Source organism: Stenella coeruleoalba, assembly GCF_951394435.1.
Source record: "Stenella coeruleoalba genome assembly, chromosome: 15".
Lineage (NCBI taxonomy): Eukaryota > Metazoa > Chordata > Mammalia > Artiodactyla > Delphinidae > Stenella > Stenella coeruleoalba.
Window position 1 is genome coordinate 57,312,836 of NC_137161.1, and position 21,575 is coordinate 57,334,410.

The 21,575-nt window shown below is 47.1% G+C and overlaps 1 protein-coding gene across 3 annotated transcripts in view; it reads right to left on the bottom strand.

Annotated features, from left to right (window-relative positions):
- The window catches only part of GRIN2A (glutamate ionotropic receptor NMDA type subunit 2A), a 446,460-nt gene that overhangs the window by 160,081 nt on the left and 264,804 nt on the right, over window positions 1-21,575 (bottom strand). For all 3 annotated transcript variants that reach the window (XM_079944201.1, XM_079944202.1, XM_079944200.1), the window contains exon 4: window positions 1,021-1,613. In XM_079944201.1, coding sequence (XP_079800327.1) covers window positions 1,021-1,613 — 593 coding nt within the window. The remainder of the gene's footprint in view (window positions 1-1,020; window positions 1,614-21,575) is intronic.

Below are 21,575 nucleotides of genomic sequence, written 5' to 3' on the forward strand. Positions count from 1 at the left end.
CTGCCGCGGAGCGGCTGGGCCCGTGAGCCATGGCCGCTGAGCCTGCGCGTCCGGAGCCTGTGCTCCGCAACGGGAGAGGCCCATGTACCGCAAAAAAAAAAAAACAAAAAAACAAACACTCAGGCCATATGAAGGAAGGAAATTCAGATACAAACTCTGAGACTAGGAGCACCAGTGTGGGCACTTTCCCCAACATGTAACGTGTTGGTGAGGATGTGGGAAGTCGAGTGATTTCACAAAATGCTAGTGTGAACATAAAATATATAGTCACTTTGTGGGACAATTTGGCAATAGACACTTAAATTTTAAAATGCACTTGTTCCATGACCACAAAACTCTACTTCTTAGAATCAACCCTAGAAAAACATTTGCACATGTGCACGAAGAGACAGGTAAGGATGATTATCACTGCAGTTTAGTTTCTAATGGAAAAAAAGCTGAAACAACATAAATTTCTATTATTATGAAGATTGGATAAATAAATCATGGTATATCCCTATTGAGGAATGCAATGTGCAGTTTACAAAGAACATAGATATTCATACATACATATCTATATATACACATACATATGTATATCTACATATATCTGTGCATATTCACATGCACATGTACGTATACATACATCTACATATATTCATACATGTGTATATAGATAGGCATGTTTATACATACATATATCTATATATACACACATACTTAAGATATACCTATAGATAGAGGACGGATAGATAGATAGATAGACAGACAAACAGATCTCAGGTGCAGGTTTCCAGGGTATACGTTGAGTAAAAAAAGTAAGTTGCAGAAAACCAAGGATGATGTTACTTAAAAACAAAAGGAGATGAGACGAGAGGAAGAGGGGAGAGAACAAACCAACAAATCCCACAGGCACACACACAACATTCTCTATTTTCAGTGCACATTTTCAGCAATGAGTACATATCGTTTTTAGTATTTAAACAAACAACAACAAAACTCTGATTCCACTTTGGCGGACAAGCAAAGAGCCCCTCTTACTGGTGCAGCGTGTGCAGTGGGACCTCTGGCTTCTCCATCTGCCCGTAGCAGCTGGCCTTGGCCTCGGGGATGTAGGAGAACTTGTCCAACATGGAAGATGCAGCAGTGGTCAGGATGCCCAGGCCGTCCCTCACCCTTTCCTCCAGGCTGTAGTCCCAGTCATCGTAGGAGACAGAAATAAGTCCCGATGGAAACTCTTTGGGGATGAGCTCCGTATTCCCCGAGACCAAGCTGGGGACGATCCAGAAGAAATCGTACCCAGTGAGGCCGAGGGAGCGGGCCTCACTCAGGATGAGGACGGCCTCGTCTTTGGAACAGTAGAGCAAGATGACGGAGGAGTGGATCTTCTTCAACTGGACTTGTGTCTTTGCATCCTCGAAGGACGTGTCCAGTGTGATCACGTTCTGCATGTCCCAGCCCACAAAGCTGTTGTCCACCGTGGTCTTGATGAAGCTGATGAAGTCCCTGTAGCCAGGGAAGATGGTGGTCACCAGGGAGAAAACATGCCAGTCATAATCCTGCATGATCTTCAGCATGACGGTGACTTGCTGCTGGATGGACGCTCCAAACTGGAAGAAGGTAGACGTTGGATCCTGCCAACAGGTAAAAAGAAAGCAAAACAGAGGATGAGGCCGAAGGCAGTTTATGCACAACCATCTGCCTTTGTTGGCTTAAAGAAGCTCCTTCCTAGAAGTGAGGGAAAATAAATCCCACATCTGTTCATTCACAAACATTCCGGAGCACCTACCGTATGCCAGACTCTGGAACAGATACTGGAAACACAGGGATGAGAGAGGTCCCTGAACTTGAAGCCCACAGCCCGGAAGAGTGAAGGACATCTGTTATTTTGCCAGCTTCATTTTTCCTCTAGTTCATCTCACCACCACCCCTCTGGGTTCAGATGGGTCCAATAGAATGAACTCTATCTGGCCCCCAAGCTCATGACTGGAAAATGAAGCCGACAGAAATAAAACAACAACAGGAAATAGAAGGAGGTTCCCGATGACATACTTGGGGCATCTGGAGTCAGTCGTGCCTGGAGCCATTTACTCTGGACCTGTTGGTTATGTAAGCCACAAGTTCCATGTTCACTTAAGCCAATTTTAGGAGTGTTTCTAAAGTCTTGAACTCTAGATTCACTTGAACTCTAGATTCCTGTGTAATATAGAGTATGATAAATGCTAGGTGGACATCTCTCTGTTCAGTCAATAAATATTTGTTGAACGCCTAATTACATGGCAACAACATGTTAGAGCTTGCAGAAATGATGATTTATAAGACAAACAGACATGGCCTCTGCCTTCATAGACCTGGAAGGAAAGTGAAGAAGAGCAACGTCTATGGACTGGGGGCTGAGAGAGGCATAAGGGGGTGTTGAAGGAATACCCAGGTACAGAAGAGGGGAAGCCAGTGGACAGTATAGTCAGAGAAGCCCTGAGAATACATCTTGACTATTCCAGGAACTGGAGATAAATGCATGATGGCCTGTGATGTAGGGGGGGGTGAGATGATGTTGAAGAGCTTGGCAAAAACCCCATCACGTACAGCCTCAGAGGCTATGTTAGACCTTATTCTGAGCATAAGGGCAAGATGCCGAATGCTCTTACACTGGGAAGTGACACGGTTACTTGTGTTGGGTTAAAGGGTCTCTAATAGTCCTAACATCTCACCAAGTCATGATCTGATCATGAGAACAAACTTCCATTTAGAAAAAAAAGTGGGTGGTGCCCACAGTGGCACCATTTCCAAACTACCTTCACACTCCTTAACTCGTCAAATCCCGTGATGATCCTATGAAGTTGGTATTGTTGGTTGGGGAAAATGAGGCTCAGAATGGTCCATGGCTAAGTCAGCGTCCAAACTCAGGTTCCGGTTCCACTTCCAGCCCCTTTCCCAACATACCACCACAGCCTTCCTGGGATCACTGAAGATCTGCATAGAGTAGGCGCTTAAACCATGTTGTGGACCCACTGGCATGGTGCAAAAATGCCAACTAAACAGAAAGTATGGCTCTGTATTACAGCAAAACAGGATTTGACAAATGCAGAGATATATTTTTTTCTGGGAACTGAAAGAATTCTCCAAGGGTCCTTATCATATTGCAGCCATGCTTGCATGTTGCATTCCGTATGTACCATGTGCATTTAATACACCCTCAAGTGTACAAATACGAGGATTCCATTTCGTGTGTGTGTGCGTGTGTGCATGAAGAGGGGGTGATTCCATTCATGTCTTTCAGAACAACACTTAGTAGCTGTGCATGTCAAGTCTTTCAACAAGTCTGCATAGTCTTCCCTGTGGATGCTCACTGACTAGGAAGTTTTATCTGAAAGGGCTAAAAGCTATCGTTCTTAGAAACAACCCCCTTTTCTAAAGTGCATGGAGGTTGGGGGGTAACCTGAGTGCAGCACGGCCTGAAGGCAGAGAGAAGAAACAGGAATAAATGCCTTCTGGGCCGCTTCCAACGTTACAGTTCTATGAATTTTACCTATCATTAAATCAATTAAATGGGGTAACATTTAAAGACTTGGGATAATTATCTTTTCCCCCACAGTAGCTTTTGGAGAAATCCAATATTCTTGGATTGATTAATCACTTTCTATCACGCCTCAACAAGGTGGCGAACTGCTTAAGGGCAGAGATTTTGCTGGCCTCATCTCTCTGTCCCCAAAATCTGGCAGGAGTCTTGGCACACGACCCGTCTGGAGAAGGAGGGTGAGGGAGTGCATGAGTGAATGAATGTGTGAGTGAAGCTCAAGAGAAATGTCCTTGGTGTAAACACAAAGTGAAAGGGGAGATTCAGTATCCAAGGCTGTATTTTTTTTATATGGCTCTCGAATGTCATGTCCAAAAAATAAAAACGTTCAACATTATCATCCCCCTATCCTGAGGAACCACGTCACCATCCAAGGCCCAGATATATTTAGTGTGTCCTTTATTGATAAGAAGGAGAATATATAAGTCCTGTGAGCCTCAACAGCTGCCCATAGAGCCTCATTAAATACCCCGAAAGGCAACAATATAAAGAATCCACGAGCAGAAGGTGGCACAGAAGTGAAGTCTCAAGACAATTATAGTCATCAACCTAAAGCACTGTCAGGTGTCTCTTGGGATGGGACTGAAAAGTTCCAACCTTACTTACAAAAGAAATGTCATCATTCCCATGGAGCAAAGATGCCTCTGAGGAAGCCGGTCACTAGACTTACATTACGACTGCAAAAGGCAATGGAATCAGCATCTTGCCCTGAGCACATGAGGAACGGAGAAAGTTCTCAGGTGGACATATGCTAAGGGCACAGTTGGAACCCAATAAAAAGGACCTCTGAGACAACCTACTACCAGTTATCCCACTTCTTTGGGATAACTGGTATTGGTGAAGAGGTGGAGGTCAAACATGCTAGATGTGGGAGTTGGTGGTGTTTGGGATGCTCCAACACCTCTGCTCTATGTACTATGAGTTAGACATGATTATATCCATGTACGTGTACCCATGAGCACAGAGCAGAACTGTAAGCAAATGCAGCCTTATCTGGCTCTCTACGTAGAGAAAGGAGGGCATGGCTACACATTAAACTTCAGAAAGGAGAAAGGTAATTATAGGGATAGCCATTCAATAGCCGAGAGCTGGCTTGGCACAAGCCCCCTGTGAAAGAGTACGTACAAACCCCTTGCCTTGTGCCATCCCTACTGTCCTGCCCAAGCTGAATCTCTCCTGTTACCCTCTTCTGATCCCCATTAATCTCTTCCCCCAGAATGGATAGCAGTGTAACTTCCGGGATCAGACTGCCCAGGTACCAATCCAAATTGTGTAGCCTTGGGAAGAATCACTTCATCTTTCCAGGCCTCAGTTTCCACATCTGTACAATGGGTATAGCAATGGTAATAATTATACCAGCTAACATGCCAGGAGTACTTTGTAAGAGTCATGTGGCTCAACACTTTCTAGGTTGTAGCTCATTTAATCCCACCCCCAACAATCTTGCCAAACTGGTACTAGTATTATCCCCATTTTACAAATGAATAAGTAGACTCTGAGGTAGAATGATTTTTTCAGAATCACACAGGTAGCGAATCAGGTTTGCCTGCCTGAAAGATTCCAAGCTTTTCATCCCTCACTACCCTATTGCCAATGATAGCACTTCCTCATTAAGTTGTAAGAATTAAATGATTTCTCTGTATAAAATCACCCAGTGCAGTACCCATCAAATATCATGTGCTCTACAAGTGTACGTCACTATTATTTTCACCCACTATTATTCAATATTTTCCCCTGGGTCAGGAGTTCTGGTGTCTCACATCAGGGGTTTATGATACCTGTCCCTCTAAAAGACGTAGTTCACTCCTGACTTGAGCATCTCAACAACTTGCCTTGTTCACGGCTGCCTGATTGAAATCCCTAAAGCACAGCTTTAATCACACCACTCCTCTCCTCTGTAGTCACCAGTGGCTCCCCTAGGCCTATCACATTCAGTTCAGACTCTCCAGTTTACCCCTCCATGCACACCAGTCAAACTTCATAGCTGGAATAACATGGGCTCTGGGGTCTATAAGACCTGAGCTCACGTCCTGGTTCTGCATTAACTAGCCATGTGACCATGGGTAATTACCTAAACTTTCTGGACCTGAGTTTCTTTGCTTATGGAATGGGAATCGTGAGCACCCTCCCATAGGGTTGCTGTGACGACAGGATGAACTACAAGGAGTAAAGGGCTCATTTATCCATGTCTGACTCCAACAGTTTAGGGACCCCTCTCCTCATTCTCTGTCCTCTAGACCACATGGACACTGCCACAAACCTAAGGGGATCGGATCCTTATCCTTTGTAAAAAATGGTATCTCCAGATCTACTGACATGCTAATTTCACATTCCCTCCTCCCTCCTCAAACCAGCCCATTCATCCTGAGCCCAAGGGAGCTGCATGAGAAGGAAGTGATGAGTCACGCTTTGGAGAGAAAACATCGCCAATGTCCTTTATGGACCTCATGCAGTTACCCTACGCCACCTTCATTTCCACTGGCATCTGAAACTTAAGCTTCCAAAACCGCTGTGGTGTATACTGTATACCCCTCGGAGGGATGAAAGCAAGTAGTTATTTGCAAAACATAATTGCACAGCGAGGCACTGAAGAGGCTCACGTTTAGCTTTGGGATTTTCTAAGGTGGCTTTAGGGACTGGCAGGAGGTGATGGGGGAGTTTGGCCACACTCCCAGGACCTGGCATCTGACATGCCAAATGGCCCTTTGTTTCAAGGTCCTGCACGTTCTTCCCGGTTCCTAGCTGGATAGCAGAGGCTGACCCTCCTGCACTTACCTCCTCCTGCCATGACAGCCTGCCCTTTCGTGGTCAGATCAGTCTGACCACCTCTGGCACCAGCTTCCTTGGCAGTGTGCAGCCGGGGGAGAGGAACAGATTTCAGATACCCACTTTGGTTCTGAAGCAAAAGCAGTGCCCTCCCCAAGCTCACTGCTCTGCAGAAGCAGAACAAACTGTTTTAAACACAGAGTCAGGGAGGAAGGCAGGTGTGGGATTCTGGGTGTCTGCTTTCAACTCTGTGTTCCAGTCCTGGGATAAGTAAGGTTCTAGAATTTTCCAGATCTTGCTGAGTCCCCAGGGTGAGACCTGACTCCATGGGTATCAAGGTCTGATGTTTAATAGAGTCTAAAACCAACTTTAATTTCACTTACCCATTTATAAGGCTATAAAGGACACCCACACTCATTATCCCTTTAATTCCAACTACCTAAGAGATGAGGTGTTGCCGGTGGTTATAACCCTTATGGACGGCATTTCTCATAAAGACACAGGAAGAGAAGCTAAATGATTTCCTTAAAATCCACATGGCCCCATGCGACAACAGCTCAGTTACTGCAAGATGTCATCCAATGTTCCTTTGCACACACCAGTGGCTTTCACTCCTGGCTGCACAACAGAATCACTTGGAGAGTTATAAAAACAACACCAATGCTCGTGCTCCATGCCAGTCCAACTGAAACTGAATTTCTGTGACCTGAGTACATGAACTCCAAAGCTGATTTATTTGTTTTTCTCTGTCTCCTCTCAACAGCAGGATGAGCGTTATTCAAGTTAGCATCTTCAAAGCCTAGCACCATGTCTGACACACAGTAGGGGCCCAGGAAATATTTGGTGAGAAAATAAATGAGCAGGAAACTCATCCCTAGGAAGCAAGACAGAACTGGCTGCTGCTATCAACCCTGCACCCTTATTTTAGCTTATTTTCCTCTGCCTGTCAGGGTGAGCACCAAAAAGAGGATAATCTCACAAGGGACCCAACAAAGGTCTTGCAGGACTCCTTGGGAATTTGCTTTTTGCCTTGCTAAGCCCCGATGTACCTTCTGCTACTCTTATTGTGTACTAACTGAGCTTTTAAACATATTTGATTTCATTTTCCATGGATGAGAGGAAAAGTAAAAGTGTCAAACTTGATGAGCCTGAGGATTCAGATGAATAGCATTCTCACATACATATAAGCTGGATCTGTTTCACTAGAGGATCTTTATCCCCTCATCAGCCATCCTCCACCCCCTCCATCATCATCATCATCATCATCATCATCATCATCATCATCATCATCATCGTCATCATCCATGATCATCACAGCCATCAAATCCACCCATCCTCCTCCTCCTCGTCATCATCACCATCATCATGGTCACTATCAAAATTAATATTAATTTGGTCTATTCTATATGTAGTACAATGTGGCATACAGTAGGAAGTATTATTATGACCCCTGTATTACAGATTAAAAACACAGGCTCAGAGAATGTAACTTGCCTAACCCACATAGTACATGGCAGAGGGAGGATCCCAGACTAGGTGATCCAAATCCAAAATCTGGTTACTTAGCTACTGGGAAATACTGATTCCAGGTATGCAGATCAGGAAGAAGTGTGTGTGTGTGTGTGTGTGTGTGTGTGTGTGTGTGTGTGTGTGTGTGTGTGTGTGTGATGAATATCACCACTTAATCTTTCTTGAGGCACCCAACTAGAAAAGAAAATCCCTCAGAAATGGGCAACCAGCAGCAATGATCTCACATCAACTGTCAATCAGGAGACTGGAACAGAGTGAGGAAGTCATACCCAGGTGCCATTCCCCAAAAGCACATCAGGTCCATCACCCACAAACACAAAATTCCACTCCAAGCAACCTCCACTCATTGGACCATTTTATGATGTGTGTTCTACTTCCCATTTTGCTTCTCTCAGGAGCAAATCCACTGGCATTTGTCTGAAATAACCTAACAACATCTTTCTCCGCTCTATCCTCCTCTCTCTTCAAATGAGAAGTTTAATCTTAGGTTTCTGGTGACTATTGGGTTCCCAGGTAGGGGAGCTGTCCAAGGTAGCGGAAGTGCTTTGATTCAGAGACCAGGAGAACACCTGAGTTAAACACAGGCTTAACTCAGAGTCCCTGCAATAGTCTCTTAGACTAGAGTGGGAAGGATGGGTATTAGGCAAGACAATTACAAAGAAGAGTACTATGATTGGGGTGGAGCAAGGAATGAACCACATAGAGCTACCAAGCCTTCAACCTCATTCTACCCTGGGTTTCCAATACAGCACCTACTGGTCACATATGACTATTTACACTGAAATTTAAAATATGAAATACAATTAAATATTTGGCTTCTCAGTGACACTAACCACATTTTTTTTTTTTTTTTTTTTTTTTTTTCAGTACGCAGGCCTCTCACTGTTGTGGCCTCTCCCGTTGCGGAGCACAGGCTCCGGACGCGCAGGCTCAGCGGCCATGGCTCACGGGCCCAGCCGCTCCGCGGCGTGTGGGATCTTCCCGGACCGGGGCACAAACCCGTGTCCCCTGCATCGGCAGGCGGACTCTCAACCACTGCGCTACCAGGGAAGCCCACTAACCACATTTTAAGAGCCCAAAAGTCTTTAAACTTTAAAGCTGATGCTCTCCCACCCCTACCAGGCCTACCCCTAAAGATGCCAATCCGGTTGGTCTGAGATGGAATCCAGGATATTTCTAATTCCCTGGGTTAAGTCTAATGTGCCAGGATTGAAAACACTAATGCAAGCCTTCAGTATCCAACCCTGTAGCTATGTATCAGTTCACCTGGGGAATTTTTTGTACCTTTAGATTTCCAGGCTCCAAGCCATCTCCACTGAATCAGAATCTCCGTTGAGGAGCCTGAGGTTATGTATTTGCCCCTGAAAGTGCGGATGAACAGCAAGACTTGGTACTGCCAAGTCCAACTCCCCTATTTTCAAGGTGAGGAAACTGAGGCTCCAGAATCTTGGATGACTTGTTCCACATTTCACATAAATCAGCGGGACAGCAGTAACAGACATGGTGGGTCTCTCACCTCCTAATTTGGTGCTCTCTTTGCTGTGTCATGATGCCATCGTGTGTGAAGTGTTTTCTGCAAAGTGAACCCACAAGGGATGGGGCATGTGCAGGAGGAACATGGCTTTGCTGACAGCTTGCCTGGGATCTGCTTCTTACTGGAAGTGGGTATTTTAACCTAAACCTCTATTTCCCCATCTGAAAAACGGGAATGATAATAACAGTCACCACCTTAAAGGGTTGCTGTGCGTATTTTGAGAGGTAATGTACATAAAGCGCTTGGCACATAGGAGGGGCTCAGTCAAGTTGAGTTGGTGTTAGTGGTGGAGATGGCAGCCTTGAATGTCAAGCCCCAAGTCTCACATCCACTACGGGTTCCTTACTACCCCACTTCCTACATATTCCTAACCTTCTGAGTTTCCAGCACCTTGATCTTTACAGCCCAGCCCTCAGCCCTGACTGTGTGTGGTTGCCTAGTTGCTGAGAAGCATGCATCTCGCCTGCCCTTCAGGCTAGAATTCTTGAGGGCAGGACCCCACGCCCTTCTGAGTCCTCCCCAACACCTTGCATGGCACTAAGCCACAGCTCTGGGAATGAAACTGGGAGTAGCATTCGGAGTCTTCAAGGCTGCCAGTGGGCAGAAAGTGAGACTAGTACTTTAAGTATTTAAGTATTTGACTTGCCAGAACTTCTGCTCTAGGAAGAGACATTCATCTATTAATTGCCTTTCACTCATTTGGTCACTTTAACAAACTCCTACTATGTGCCAGGCATTGTTCTAGGGAAGGGAATCTAGGGAAGGAGGCGACCAAAGTGAAGATCCCCACTTTTACAAAGTTTACATTCTTACGGGATGAGACAGACAAGGAAGAAGGAAATCAGTAGGATGATTTCAAGGAAATCAGATGATGCAGCAGTTCAGGGGTGGAGTGGAGAGGAGCACCCCTTCCGATCATCTGGTCTGATACGTCAGAGCTGATCAACAGAATGTGAAGGAGGAGCTGTCAGCCAGACAAAGCTGAGGGGTGAGGTGGGGGTAAGGAGAGCCATCCAGGCAGAAGCAACCTCATGTACAAAGGGAGGAAAGGGAACAGGAGGAAGATCAGAACAGCTGCACTTTAATCAGCAAAGGAGAGGGTGGTGAGATGAGTTAGGACAGGAAGCACAGGCCATAGCACAGTGAGAGCTCTGAAGATCATGGCAAGGGGTCTGGATTTAATTCCTAGATCAATTTTTTTTTAACATCTTTTTGGAGTATAACTGCTTTACAATGGTGCGTTAGTTTCTGCTTTATAACAAAGTGAATCAGCTATACATATACATATATCCCCATATCTCTTCCCTCTTGCATCTCCCTCCCTCCCACCCTCCCTATCCCACCCCTCTAGGTGGACACAAAGCACCGAACTGATCTCCCTGTGCTATGCGGCTGCTTCCCACTAGCTCTCTGTTTTACGTTTGGTACTGTATATATGTCCATGCTACTCTCTCACTTCATCCCAGCTTACCCTTCTCTCTCCCCATATCCTCAAGTCCATTCTCTAGTAGGTCTGTGTCTTTATTCCCGTCTTACCCCTAGGTTATTCATGACCTTTTTTTTTTTTAGATTCCACATATATGTGTTAGCATACGGTATTTGTTTTTCTCTTTCTGACTTACTTCACTCTGTATGACAGACTCTAGGTCCATCCACCTCACTACAAATAACTCAATTTCGTTTTCTTATGGCTGAGTAATATTATTCCAAACAATTCCTCTGCTAAATGCACCATTAGTATCTCCCAGCAGGGCAGCTGGGACAGGATCTGGGACTCTGGGGACGTTGGAATTTCATGTGAGCTAGCCCTGTTCTTCCCTTTGGAATTCTGATCTGTGCCAAGTGGGGAGCCTCCCTTGAAGATGCAGTAAGGCACATAAATGCTTGCTATATTGTTTAGTCAACTGGTACCCTCACCTTGAATAGTGTGGCTAGGACTCCCACGTCTGCCTGGGCCTTCCAGAGCTTGTCCCAGTTCATCATCCAGAGTCAAGCCCTCCCTCTAACATATATCGTAATGCTGGAGGAGAGAATACACACATGCACGGAGAGATGTAGTGCTTGATTCCAGCTGCAACTAGCTTAGGACAGCCCAACATCCTCTACAGTCATCAGAACCACTTGGCGATTGCTCTTGGACCCAGTCCTGCTTCCTAGATCATTAGCAGGGCAGGCCAAGAAGAGACACCTGCTGAGATTCAGGCCCTTATTTCTATGCAAGCACACAGCAAAGGCCCAAGCTGGCTTCACCTGGGGTTCTGTCAAACTGCGGGTGAGCATCTGACCCAGGGCTTCTAAACAGGGTCATTAGCAATTATGGATTGTCTGAGGCTAGGTCCAGCCATCCTCACAGAGAAAGCCAGAGGGAAATTCTACCTGATCAGATCATTGAGTCAGGTCTCCAAGGAGCTGATAAACCCAAGTACATGAGAGCATCGTTTTTTGGAGGTCCCAACTGTCACTGGGCTACTGAACTTTCTCTGTGCACCTGAAGCTATTTTTTTTTCAGATTCCTTTTCTTAAAGAAGCACAAGCAGCCTCCCTGAGCCACATCATGGGTAATGTGTCATTCTGGCCACTGAGCATCTGTCCTTCCTTTACTGGTCATAGTGAATTTCCATGGGGAGGCATCCTTTCCCCTTTCTCAGTCAAACCAATTGGCCCATCCAATTCTTGTAGTGCCATCAATTAGTTCAGGGGTAGGAACATGTCCTAACTGGTACAATCAGAGTGATTCTTAGGATTTGTGCAAAAAGTGACTAGGAAAAGACAGTTTCTCTTATTGTTAGATTTGAACCTAGAAGGATGTTCAGCCAGAGTTTCTGGCAGCCATCCTGCCACCATACACCATCCTGAGAAGGAAGTCATCAGAGCCAAAGGCAAAGGTGAAAGATGGAGAGTTACGAAGTCCTGACATCGTTGCTGAGCACCTTGTTCAAGCCATACCTGAAGCCAATACCCTTGTTGTCACTGTATGTCCCAATTAATTGCCAATTAACTACCTGATTTTACTTAAGCCAATTTGAATTAGCTTTTCTGTCACTGGCAACCAAAGATTTCTGACGTCACTTTAGCTAGGGAAAAAAATGGAGAATAACGTGATTCATTCTTCACTCATCTTCTGAACTTAAATCAGAAGAATCCAAGCTACAGAGTGGAGCGTTTCCCTTCACCATTCTTCTCTTTTCTGATACTGTTTTTTCCCCAGGGCAGCCGCCTCTCTCCACATATCTCTCCCTTCCTTGCATGAGCTATTCATCATTCCTTTATTTTGGGGGTGTTTTGTTTTGTTTCATTTTTCTTTCGTATGCTGCTGAGATTGGTTTCCTCTCAGAGAGTCTGACAGCCACGCTGCCATGACCCAGATGAAAGACATGACAAGTTGCCACCAATAATAATCGCTTGTCATTAAGCCGTTCCAGCGAGGAGAAAAAGCAAACAGGTCCCTTTCATTAACTTCCCATCTCTGGCTGTCACACACAGAGGGGACTGAACGAGGCAGCTTTATTTTTGGAAAAAGGAGAATCTCAGGTTTTCCCATAACACTTGGTAGGGGCAGACCCCGGAGGTAAACATTATAGTAGAAACGTCCTCTTCAGAATGCCCCACTGTTCCCTAAGAAATGCCTACAAACAACTCTGAAAGCTGAGCTTCGAGAGGAAATTGCTTCTTCCTTTGGGGATCTGGATGTGCATGTTATTAAACGCACAGACATTGACGCCAAATAGACCAAGTGTTCAAGTCTTGGCTCTTCTTGCTAATGTCAGGATCTTGGGCAAAACATGTCCTATCTTCGAGCCTCCATTTTCTCATTTTCAAAATGGAGGGAATTTTCGTCCCTACTTTAAAGAGGTTGTTGTGATTGAGATAATGCGTGTATAGCTCTCAGCACATACCAAGAGCTTGATTAATGAGAGCTGGGATTACTGTGGCTGTTGTCATCAGGAAAAAATCAACCACAATGACGACAATGAAACCCAAGCCCCAAGACACTACAACCCACGAGCATAGCATTAATGAGAATACAAACATTCCCCTGTGGCTCTTTCCCCCGTTTCCTAAACGTCCTAATAATGACACCACCCCTTCAAAGGAGCTCTTACTGTGTGCCAGGCATGAGCTGAGAGCAGGTGACAACTCATCCCAGTGTTAAAACTGAAAGTCCCACATCCCTGGAGGCCCTTAGGTCCTGGGCACATCAGGATGACTCCTCGGCCAAGCAGAGAGCTTTTAGTGCATTTAATCCTCACACTAACCTTTCAGGAAAGGTATTAATATTTCTATTCCCATTTTACAGTTGAGGAAGTTGAGGATATAGAGAGATGCTTCTTTACTTTAACGAGCGTAGGAACCACTGCGGGCTCTTGTTCCGCTGCAGACTTGGACTCAGTGGTTACAGACTGCAGCATTGCTAACAAGCTCCAGGTGACACTGATGCTGCTGGTCCATGGACTAAGCTTTGAGTAGCAATGCTGCAGCGGTCGGTCACATGTCCAAGGTCCCCCAGGGTCTGGCAGAGCAGAGGTTCAGACCTACAGGTCTGACCTCACAGCAGGCTGCAGCCATGATGCCAGGCGGCCTCTGTCTTCCAGGGAACAGTGGGGAGGGATGCAAGACGGTGTCTGTTGTCTGACATCCTCACCCCTGTGTGTTTCCATCGGCCTTGCCGGCTGAGACAGCCACATGTCACAGCCTGTCCGTCCCATCATCTTATCTGACAAAGCACTTTCAGGGAGAGGCTGTGAGCCACAGCTTCTGTGCAGGAAGGAGGAAGAGGGGAGGCGCCGGGAGAGCCGCCCCGCTCCCAGGCGAGTCCCAGGCGAGCACAGAGAGATCGCTGTCATTCAGGCGCTGCCCACGCCCACCTACTGGTGGGAACCAACTCCCCTGGGATGCAGCCGCCCCCTCCTGCACGCTGGCCCTGCTGCTCTCACACTAGAGTGAGTGGCTGAGTCCCTCTGAGCCTCCGTGTTTCCACCTATAAAATGGACCTAGTGGGACTCTGGTTTCCTGGAGGGGTGCCCGGCCATCCGTGACGTGGTGACTCAAAAGAGCTCTGTGAACTGCAGGGTGGGGACAGGTGTGCCACCCGTGGGTGGAGAGCGAGCCCTTGCTGCCTCCGCCCTCCCCTCCTCCTCCTTCACCCCCAGGGCGCTCCCAGAGCACACTGTCCAGGCCTCAATTGTTGATCTCGTCACCAGGCATTCAGAGTGTCTACTTAAATATGTCTCCACGCAACTCGATTAATGCCAATTCCTCTCTTTAGGAACAGCACCAGGCCAGCTCCTGTACACAGTGGGGCTCAGAACACAACACGTGGGCTTCCCTGGTGGCGCAATGGTTGGGAGTCCGCCTGCCGATGCTGGGGACACGGGTTCGTGCCCTGGTCCGGGAGGATCCCACATGCCGCGGAGCAGCTGGGCCCGTGAGCCGTGGCCATTGAGCCTGCACGTCTGGAGCCTGTGCTCCGCTGGGGGGGCCATAGCAGTGAAAGGCCCGCGTACCGCAAAAAAAAAAGAACACAACACGTTGGCTGCAGGTGTAAGTCAGCAGGGGGTGGGAAGGAGGGAAGGAAGGACGGAAGGAAGGGAGGAAGGAAGGGGCGTTGTGGGTAAGAGAGAGGGAAGGAAGGAAGGAAGGAATATTCAGTGAGAAAGAGTGGCTGACTCATGGGCGTGGCCATGGAGTTGGGAGGCAGGGTTTAAGTGGGTCCTGCTGGAATGGGGGGTGAGATGAGGGAACTGGGAGGCAAATCTGAGTGTCTGAAGTACAGGGATCCTTTGCTACCCGAACTCTCATGATCTGAAGCAGAACACAAATTGGCGGTGGGGAACTGGGCTGGTATTCATGTTGTCTGAACTCCTGCTACTTGCTCTCCAGAACTCAGGAACCAAACAGATTCAGACAAAATGATAACCCTCTCTATCCAAACCCAGGAACGCACTGTTTCCCTTCCCAATCCCCACCTCACTCCCAAGCCCCCTTTTCTGCCCTCTCCACCATCACAGACCTTCAGCAAAAGAAGCCAGATACCAAAGACAACCTACTGTCTGACTCCATTTACATGGCACGTCCACAGCAGGCAAATCCACAGAGACAGAAAGCAGGTGAGGGGCTGCCAGGAGCTGGGGACAGAGAAGAATGGGGAGGGACTGCTAATGTGCATGGGGTTTCCGTCTGGGGTGATGAACAGCTCTGGAAATAGACAGTGGTTGTATGACACTGCAGGCAGCTGTGCCACGGAATTGCACACTTTAACAGAATTACAGTGGTAAATCTTGTTATGTGTATTTTTACCATCATTTTTAAAAATACCAAGACAAATAAATAAATAAAGCAAGCAAGCAGGGCCTGCAGCTGAGGCTGGATGCTTCTCCTAGGTCCCTTCAATCTTGCAGCTGGTGTGAGGGGGTCCCCTAGGGAGCCCTCGGACCTCACGGTCGCTTGAGGCACTGGCCCAGCTGGAAGCAAGGGCCTCCTGGGAGTCTAGTAGGGTGCAGGCGGCCCTCCACGTGTTCCTGCCCTTCCCGGGTATCCGAAATCCCCCAGCAGCCCTGTGGTCATCAGTCACCCCCGACTTCATGGAACATACACTTCAGTGGCTGTGACAACAGCCTTCTCTAGACAGGGCTAGCAAGCAGGCTTGGTTCTTCCGGTTCTTTAACACACTCAAGCAGGATGGTATAATTGTTTTGCAAGAGTACAGACCCAGTAGAATGGCAGGAGGTGACCTGCTGCAGTGGACAGCACACAAGGTTTGGGGCATGAGACACACCCGCGTTCAAACCTCTATTCTGCAGCAGACCAGCTCTGTGGCCTTGAGAAACAGACTCTGCATCATTAAGTCTCCATCTCCTCTACTGTGAGACGGGAAAAGCAATTGCCACCTCCCTGGAGGATTAGATTAGGTCCTGTACGCAGACCTGTCGGCACAGCACCTGCCCCACAGTGGCCGCTATCTACTGGTTAATTTATTCCATGCTATTCCCTTTCTCCACATCAACTGATTTAATCATTAGCACAAGCCCATGGAGTTGGCAGTATTAATGTCGAAGTGAGTTAATTTCAATTCTGTTGGATTCCAAAGCCCTTGCTCTCCACCGCCAGCAATGTGCACCCTCCTCTTCATCAATGTTTGCCTTCTTTCCTGTGCATACATTCAGATATTGCCTAAAGATCACCCCTTCTCAGCACAGTGCTGGTCACTGCAGTCTTCTTCCTCTGGAAGTAATGTTTCCACAGCAGATGTATGAGCCCTGAACTAACGCCAAGTTATTTAGCAACCCTATCTACCCCATTTTACTTGGGTATAATATTCTGCTTACTAATCACTTCCCTGTGAAGCTAACAGAATACAGAGTTTCCTGGACCGTATGTAGACCCAGGCATCTTAAGAGCATCGGGCTTATTCATCTCTCATACCCTTGGAGACCAGCAGACCAAACACAGAATACCAGAGGCCTCTTTAACGGGGCAATGCTAAGTTCTCCTGTGCACCGTTCTGTACAGGCACACGACAAAAAGGTAACATTTGTTTGTTCCCTCCTGACAAGGGCTAAGTGAAGACCTCTTTGAAGCTCAAAAAAAGAGTATGAATTAATGCGACCAGAGTTCATTATCACAGTTGAACTCCAAGCACAAAAGGAATTAGGAACGGAAACAAGGGCTGAGAAGGGAGATATTTTAACAGAAAAATTGATGGGTTGAGTGTTCTCTGGAGAAGTGACATAAAAGGGAAAATTGAATGGCAGCTTCCGAAAAGGGTTCCAAATTACTATTTGAAAGAAGAAAAACACAATTGATGATGGTCCATTTGTGTTCCTGCTCAGCCCTGGCGCCTCCCAGCTACAACCAGTGCAGGTTCCACGGGACCCCAAGTCAGCTCTTCAAGCTCAGGGAGGTCTGTCCTCTCCAACATCACTGAACACAAAAGAGACTCCTGTTTCAGGGTCCCAAAGTCAAGGGGAGCCCTGACACACTTCGCCCACTGACCGTCCAGCCCTTCACCCCCATGTATTTCATACTTTCTGCAACCTTCGTGGAAACGATGAGAAATCAGAAGACAGTTCTTTCTTCCCATTTTATATATGAGAAAATTGAGGCTTGGGGTGGGGGAGGCTCACTGACCTCCTAGACTCACCCAGAGGGAGAGAGAGCCATGCCCGTGATAGACCTCCAATGCTGAAGAATGGGGATCCTCAGTTCTTCACCCTGGACATCCCTTTTTCTTTACAGAGAACACATAAAATTTAATTGTGGCCTGCTCCTAAGAACATAAAGGAAGTAATGGTCAGCAGATTGAGGGAGGGAGGGAGGGAGGAAGGGAGGATGGAGCGACACAGAAATGGAGTGAAAAAAAGAGATGAGGAGCTAAGGTTTTTTGTGGTTGATGAGAAGAATCTATTGAAGAATCTTAAGCAGAAATGTGACATGAGCAGATTTTTGTCTTCTGAAAGGACCACCCTGGCTACAGCATGAAGAACGCCTTGGAGGGAGGAGAGAATAGAGGCAGGAAGAGCAGGTCAAGAAGCCACAGAAGCAATCCCAGAAAAGGAGGGAAAGATGTGAACTTGGATAGCGGCAGTGGAGATTAAAAGGAGGAGGAAGATTCGGGAGATGCTTAGGAGACAGATCCTATTGGCTTTGGCAACAAACTGATGGGACTGGTGGGGTCAGGGGTGTGGAGAAGAGGGAGGACTTGAGGAGGATGGCCAGGTGGGGAACTGGTGCGGGACCTTGCTTTCTTCCTCTCAGTTGTACCCCCGCCACCTAGCACCATGCCTGACATAGAGTAGTGGCTCAGTAAACGTTTGTTGAATGAACAAGTGAGCAAGGTGGACAAGCAGGTACTGGGAGGAGAAGGGGGAAATATACACGGAATGCAGCTAGGGACTGGATGAGTGTGAGACTTCCATGTCGGAAAGCCTAGCAGGCAGCCGGATACGCAGGCAGATCAGGAAAGAGGTTAGGGCTGGGGTGTGAGATTCAGGAATCGTCCACCTGCAGGGGGTTGACAGCTGTGTTGACATCTCCTAACATATGCAGAAAGAGAAGAGCCTTGAAGACTTAAGGAAAACATCAGAAAGCCTGAGCTAGCAGAAAGAGAGACACATGGAAAGGAGACCGAGTGGGCATGCAGGTGAGGTACAAGGAGAAAGCAGGGGAGTTTGAAGTCTTAGAAGCCAAGAGGGTAGAGAGCTTGATGATGGCGGGAGGGATGGGAGGCCTCTGAAGTGTCCAGGAGGACACAGACTGAACAGGATGGCTGCACAGGGCCCGGAGAGGGTCACTGGGGGCTCCAGAGCGAATGGAGGGAGTAGAAGCCAGACCTCAGAGCCATCCACAGGAGTGAAGGACACAGTGGAAGAAGCACAGCACTTTCTAAGCAAACGATGCTTCTTTTCAGCACAAAGGTATTTTGAGGCCAAGAGGAGAATCCCTTTGATGCTGGAATTCAACGTGGGGTCAGGGGGCCCTTCCCCCTGCCTTCTTCTCTTTTCCCATCCACCAGGTCCTCCACACCTTTCCTCCCGTGTGGGACAAAGAAACACAGGACAACACAGGAAGTCCCAAAATAACTTCCTGCATGCTAAAGAATGATGAACTGAATGTTTTCCTTTGTGTATAATTCCGAAATGCATGCTTGTGATAGACCTCCAATATTGAAGAATGGGGTCCCTCAGTTCTTCACTCTGGGTGTCCCTTCTTTGCAGAGAACGCATAAAGCTATGTCCTCCCCCCAAGAACATAAAGGAAGTGAAGGTTGAGCACAGTCAGCAGATTGAGACAGACAGCCACGCGGACACTCTCCGGAGTCGAGAAGGCTGCTCTTTGCAACTCACACACTCCGCATGCCTTTCTGCTGCCTTCTTCTGGGGGGTTATTCCAACACCCTCTCCTTTGAACGGGACAGAGAGAACAAGAGTACCGAGGGCCTACTGAATACTCAGCTCATTAACAACCCACAAAGGTGCTTCTTTTTCTAAAGTTCATATGACAACAGTGATCGGCCAGTCCTGGCATAAAAATGCCAACTCTCTTCATTTTTAAAAATCCCTTGCCAAGCAAGACTTTCAGGGGACAAATTAGAAAAACAGAGGCACTGCAGGTACAAAAAAGTTGGGATTTGAATGAGCCTTCTGCCTCTAAATGAATCTATCTGCCCAACACGCAAATTCTCTCCACACTCAGGTGAGATGCATCCATGAAGCAGGATAGACTGTGAGACGAGCCCCAGGAGTCGCTAATAGTCCAAGCCCTCCTTCTTCCAGGCCAGTGTCCTGTCTGCTCATCTTGGCAATGAGTGGTAACTTTGTAGCAAGTGGTAGTAGATTTGCTCCATGGTTATTATGCAAATAGTGACTGTGACAATGCGTTTCCCTCACCCGGGATCACAATGCACTCATTCTGCAGTCTGTCTGGTTGGGATTGGGGATGAGTTTGGTGTCATCCCTGTGAGCACTCAATAAATCCTTACAGCCAATTGCCTGAGTCAGAAGATGGTTTCACCCTCTCAATACCGGGAGTTTATCTCCACTCTGGCACTGACCACTCAGTGTCAAATGGCTCCTAGGACAAACGACACAGACCACAGTGTGGCCTGTAGATTCCAGAAGAGTCTGGGCCCTGTTGCCTCTGCAGGCTCGAATCAGGCCACACGTGGGCTTGCTTCCTCCCCTCCCTCTTCAGTGACTTCTCAGCCCCGTTATGCTCACCACAGGGCCTTTGCTTGTGCTGGTCCATCTCCCTTGGGATGCTCCCTCCTTCTCAATCTCTCCCTCATCCTTCATTTCACTGCCAGATCATCATTTTTCAAGGGATGCTTTCCCTGATCACCTTGGTTAGGTAAATTTCCTCTCTTCTGTGCTCTTTCTTGCATTTTCATAGCACTAATATGGTTGCAATATGTATTCATAGGCTTTTTTGAGTGTGTGTGTCCCCCACTGCAACATTCGCTCCATAAAGGCAGGAACTATGTGTGATATTTTATTTTGGTTTTTTTTTTCTGCTTTGTTTTACTAATCACTGTATCCCTAGCACACGGAGAAGCCTGATTCAATTTTTGGTTTTGTTTTGGTTTACTGGCTTCTTTTTTTTTTGCGGTACGCAGGCCTCTCACTATTGTGGCCTCTCCCATTGCGGAGCACAGGCTCCGGACGCGCAGGCTCAGCGGCCATGGCTCACGGGCCCAGCCGCTCCGCGGCACGTGGGATCTTCCCGGACCGGGGCACGAACCCGTGTCCCCTGCATTGGCAGGCGGACTCTCAACCACTGCGCCACCAGGGAAGCCCTACTGGCTTCTTTTGAATGAGGTCAGGAGTCTTGCCCAGGTGTGTCCACATGAATTAGGTCCTTGAGTCACACAGCACCGAGGAAGACCCTGCTGATTCAGATTCTATCTCCACCTCCAACTTCAACAAGCCAGGAAGCTTAGTAGCCTGCACGACCTTTGCGCAGAAATGCGGGGCAGCTTGTGTATCACACTGACAACTCTCATACAGGCACTGAGTCTGTTCCTACCATCACTTCCACGTATTTCCTTAACGTTGTCTGTGTCGTCCTGGGAAAGTTTTTCTGAAGGTTTTCTTGCTCCAAGTGGTGATCAGGATGCAGAACTAGGGCTTTTCCAACATCACCTGATGCTGGAATGAGGAGTTGGAACAGAATCCATTGTCCTATGGGCTTTGTTGTCTTTCATTTTTGTTTTTGTTGTTGATTTTTGCTCATTTTAATTTCTAAATTTTTTAAACTACTTTTACCAATATGCAACATAATGCCCACATTTAAAGCAAAGATGAATAAAATTCTGGATTCTCAAGGGCTCTATATAAATCCTGGTTTCTGGGGTGTGTGTCTTGGGAAAGTCACTTCAGTTCACTGGTCCTCAGAGCCTCAGTTTCTTCATGGGAATAACAAATAGTGCCAGCTTTACCAACTTCCTAGAACTTTACAAAGGACCAGATGCCAAGTATCACTTAACTGTGTCTTTCTTTAATTCATTTGTTCATTCATCCTACTATTAATTCATCTCTGTATCAGGCACTGTGCCGAAGGCTGGGGATCCAATGGTGAATAAAAACAGCCATGGGACCTGCACCTACAGAGCTTATGGTCCAGACAGGAGACAAGCATAAATCAAACTGTTACATGAATGTAAAATTGCTACTACTGACATTCAGGTTTTGAAAG